Source organism: Capsicum annuum, chromosome 11, assembly GCF_002878395.1.
Source record: "Capsicum annuum cultivar UCD-10X-F1 chromosome 11, UCD10Xv1.1, whole genome shotgun sequence".
NCBI lineage: Eukaryota > Viridiplantae > Streptophyta > Magnoliopsida > Solanales > Solanaceae > Capsicum > Capsicum annuum.
In genome coordinates this window covers 234,343,594-234,347,528 of record NC_061121.1, presented here as the reverse complement: position 1 = coordinate 234,347,528, position 3,935 = coordinate 234,343,594, and the positions used below count along the sequence as shown (strand labels likewise).

General features: G+C 39.4%; 2 protein-coding genes across 2 annotated transcripts; one reads left to right on the top strand and one right to left on the bottom strand.

The window, feature by feature from the left end:
• On the top strand, positions 1-2,065 carry LOC107847119 (secreted RxLR effector protein 161-like). Its single transcript, XM_016691353.2, has 2 exons — positions 1-1,545; positions 1,682-2,065. The coding sequence occupies exons 1-2, from the start codon at positions 1,092-1,094 to the stop codon at positions 1,699-1,701; spliced, it is 474 nt and encodes a 157-aa protein (XP_016546839.1). The 5' UTR covers positions 1-1,091; the 3' UTR covers positions 1,702-2,065.
• A 2-nt stretch (positions 2,066-2,067) lies between these two features.
• Positions 2,068-3,642, bottom strand: LOC124889008 (putative disease resistance RPP13-like protein 1). Its single transcript, XM_047400297.1, has 4 exons — positions 3,553-3,642; positions 3,060-3,278; positions 2,625-3,008; positions 2,068-2,511 (listed from the first exon to the last, which is right to left on the bottom strand). The coding sequence occupies exons 1-4, from the start codon at positions 3,640-3,642 to the stop codon at positions 2,068-2,070; spliced, it is 1,137 nt and encodes a 378-aa protein (XP_047256253.1).
• Positions 3,643-3,935: the final 293 nt, after the last annotated feature.

The following is a 3,935-nucleotide window of genomic DNA, read 5'->3' as shown; positions in this document are numbered from 1 at the left end:
CCAAAACTAGTCGAAATGGATAGAAAACCAAATCCCGAACCCGGAACAACAAACGGTGAACCCAAAATCCCCGCAATCCAACAGAATATTGAAAGACAATTCACGAGCAAATGAACCCCAAAATCCCCGCAATCCAACAGAAGACTGCAAATCAATACCAAACCAGAGCTCCGGCGAGGTCAATGATGGACAGGAATTGACAAAAAAAAGGGTCAGATCTCCGACGACTTTGGATGCTTTTCAGCTAGATTCGTTAGAAACAGACAGTTCCAGCGAGGAGATCACCGGAAAAACTGAAACCCACCTGATTCTTAGCGATTTCCGTCCACCTTTTTTTTTCGATTCGACCCTTGTTTGTCTCTCTCTCGATCTCAAACTATTGCCTCTCTCCGATTTCTCACTTTTTCTCGATCTCACTGTTCTTGGCACCCATTCCCGTGTGTGTGCTTGAGCATGTGTAGTGCGTTTTCCGGTGACTGTCGGTAGCTACAGTGATGATCCCGATCGATTTCCGGTGAAGAATTCACCGGAAATAGTCAAACCCAACGCCTTTTCTCTCCTTCTCGATCGATTTCAGCTCTTTACTCCTTTCTCCCTCTCTCTCCGATCTGTGTTTCCCTTCTAAATCAACCCCAATTTCATTGTTGTGTGTGGATGGCCAGTGAGTGGAGTGTGTGTTCGTGAGGGAGTATGTCGTGAAGAAGAAAAAAAAATGAATTCTGGAACAAGAAAAAATGGGTTCCTCTGCTTTTTTTTTTTTGGTTCCTGATCCCCTGCCTTTTTTTCTTTTTTGTGAGAGTATGTGGGTATATATTGCGAGGGTGGGTAGTGGTGAGGTAGGGTAGGTGGGGTCACGTGGGGTAGGGGTAGGTGTGATGTGTTTTATTTTGATGGGGTAGGTTGTTAGGATAAGATAGAATTAGGTAGGATAGGTTTTTTTAGAGATTTTGTTATTTTATTATTTATTTATTTTTTTGTATTTTGTGAGGGTATAATAGCATGGGTGAGGGTACACGGTAGGATAAAATAAGAATGGGTAAAACCGACATTGGGGAGGGACGAAATTAGGTGTCTATAGCGTTTACACTCCTATGTCGGTTTCTACTGTTCTTAGTGTAAATCAAGCTGATCCTATTGTTGATGACTCTATCTTCCGAAAAATTGTTGGCAAGCTACAATATTTGTCCTTCACCAGACCTGACATCGCTTTTACAGTAAATAAACTCTCCCAGTTTATGCATTGTCCTCAAGCTAATCATTGGAAAGCTGTTAAGCGATTGCTTCGATATCTTAAACAGACCTCCTCCTTTGGGCTTCAAATAACTCGTAAGACTGATAGTCGACTTATGGTGTGCTCTGACTCTGATTGGGCTGGTGACCCTGCAGTCAGAACTTCCACAACTGGATATGTTATATACCTTGAAAGTACGCCAGTCTCGTGGTCCTCCAAGAAGCAGCGATCCGTCTCTCGGTCGTCCACCGAAGCTGAATACCGAGCTGTAGCTGCTGCTCTTGCAGAAACAAACTGGATCACCAACCTACTTCGTGAGCTTCGTTTTTCCCTTGCTTGTATTCCATGCATACTCTGTGATAATATTGGAACTACGTACATCTGTGAGAATCCTGTCTTTCATAGTAAGATGAAGCATATTACCATCGATTTCCATTTGTACATGAGCAGGTGCAACGCAAAGAAGTTGAAGTCAAGCACTTACATGCTGCTGATCAGGTTGCTGATGTCCTAACCAAGCCACTTCCACATGCTTCTTTCAGTCGTATGTTTGACTAGTTGGGTATTGTTGACGTCAACACCAACTTGCGGGGGCGTAAAAGATATATATGAGAATAATTTGTAATTATATCATTAGTTGTCTACTTGTACAGCTTTTATTACTTTAGTATCACTTTAGGAGTGTACTTAGTTGTTCTGTTACTTTAGCATCATGTCTACTTAGCTGTTGTATTACTTTAGGTGCTTTACGAGTGTACTTAGTTGTTCTCTTACTTTAGCATCATGTGTACTTAGTTGTTGTATTACTTTAGGTGCTTGTACAGCTGTATTAGAGCCTATATATTAACCACCAACTGATGAATAAACACAATTCGTTCTAATATCAATCTTCTGCTTCTCTGTTCAGCAGTAGCTGCAGTTTCATTATTCTTTTCAGCAGCAGCAGCAGTTTCTTTAATGTCAAGGTGCCGCAAGTTGATTAGCTTTTCCATCTGCAGCGGTAGCTCCTCAAGATATTTACAAGATGACAGGAGAAGCGTCTCTAAGTTATACAGTACACAAATGGAATCTGGCAACTTTTTAATCTCTGTCCAAGAAAGGTCCAAAAATCTGAGGAGCTTTAATTTGATAAACAAAGCATCCGGCAACTCCTCAATCTCATAACGTGACAATGATAATGCCCTTAAATATGTTAGCCTTGGAAGTATGTTACGCAGCACCCTCTTGCTTAGATCAGAGTAGCGAAGGCGCTGGATATTGACTGGAAGCAATGTCCTCAACTGCTCTTAGAGAGTGGTTTCAATTTCTCAAAGTCACCACCTAGTCCCATTGAATAGGACAAGTGCCGACTTTGTTCCAACATATGAGATCCTTGGCACGCTTCCAACCTGACACAAAGTTTTGAAGATGCAATTTGGGCCAAATCATTGACAAGATCATGCATTAAGAATTTCCCTCCATCTCTTACAGAAGACTCTGGGACCCTTTCGAACAATGATCTTGATCTCAACTCGTTAAAGTATTGGTGACCAGAATGCAACTGTTGTACAAGACCATTAGCAATCCACAGGTGAATAACTTGCTCTTTGCAAAATTGATAATCTTTGGGATATATTGCGCAAAAAGAAAAACATTGCTTCAAATGTGCAGGAAGATCATTGTAGCTCAACATCAATGCTGGTAAAACATCATTCAAAGTCTGCTCCCATATTTCACTTCTTAAAACGTCTGTCCACTCATCCACCTCTGATTTGTAGCATAAACTACCAGAAAGTGCCTTTAAAGCTAAAGGCAATCCTTTGCACTTGTCTGCAATTTGTTTTCAAACCTCTTCAAGTTCTGGATATTCCTTCGGAGGAGCCCTATTTTCTAGAGAATGTCGTTTGAATAAAGCCCAAGAGTCTGCACTAGACAGAATCCCCACGTTTATTGCCCCACTACCCATCATCTGGGAAACACTCTCCTTACGTGTAGTTACAATGATCTTACTTCCCATAGCTCCTTGTACAAAAAGATTTCTCAAGTCATCCCACTCTCTGTAGACTCTCTGTAGTTGTCATTCCACATATCATCCAGAACAATGAGATATATATATAACTTTACTCTCTATAGTTGAATATATGTATAACTTTATGTATATATATATATATGTGTGTGTATGTATATGTTTACATATATAGTTATATTTACATAAGTATAACTGTACGATGTTGATATATGTATACATCTTTACACCGAATACAATCGCACAAATACAAAACTTTAATATTATGAGATAACTAAACTACAAAAAAATCTAATTAATAAATATACAAAAATACCTTATGTTGAATCTCAACATCGTTACTCTCCGCTTTGGATTGATAAAGCTTGGAACATTTTCCTCTTTCATCATTGCTAGAATTTGCCATTTCTTTTCCTTTTCATTATTTTTTGATCCACTTGTACTGACCATTGATATTTTTGAAGCGTTAATTGAATCGTCTTTTGATTGACAATCTAACATGCTATTTCGAATTTTAACAAAGTCATTGTCACTTTTCCTTCGAGTCTCTGCTCTCAACTTATCTTCTTCCAATTCAGCAATAAAACCTACTTTGTCACTGTCTAATTGAGAAACTCTCAAATCAGACGATGGAGTACCACAATTAGTCTTATCTACATGTTCAATACCTCTTGTTACTCTCCTAAAAGGGGTTTCCCC

What these genes read in the sequence shown, in the direction of transcription:
- LOC107847119 (XM_016691353.2), top strand. Translation starts at nt 1,092, where the DNA reads ATGTCGGTTTCTACTGTTCTTAGTGTAAATCAAGCTGATCCTATTGTT. An exon ending in CTGGATCACCAACCTACTTC is followed by an intron (nt 1,546 to 1,681) that starts GTGAGCTTCGTT and finishes GTACATGAGCAG; the next exon opens with GTGCAACGCAAAGAAGTTGA.
- LOC124889008 (XM_047400297.1), bottom strand. Translation starts at nt 3,642, where the DNA reads ATGGCAAATTCTAGCAATGATGAAAGAGGAAAATGTTCCAAGCTTTAT. An exon ending in ATGTTGAGATTCAACATAAG is followed by an intron (nt 3,279 to 3,552) that starts GTATTTTTGTAT and finishes TGACAACTACAG; the next exon opens with AGAGTCTACAGAGAGTGGGA. An exon ending in AATATCCAGAACTTGAAGAG is followed by an intron (nt 3,009 to 3,059) that starts GTTTGAAAACAA and finishes TTAGCTTTAAAG; the next exon opens with GCACTTTCTGGTAGTTTATG.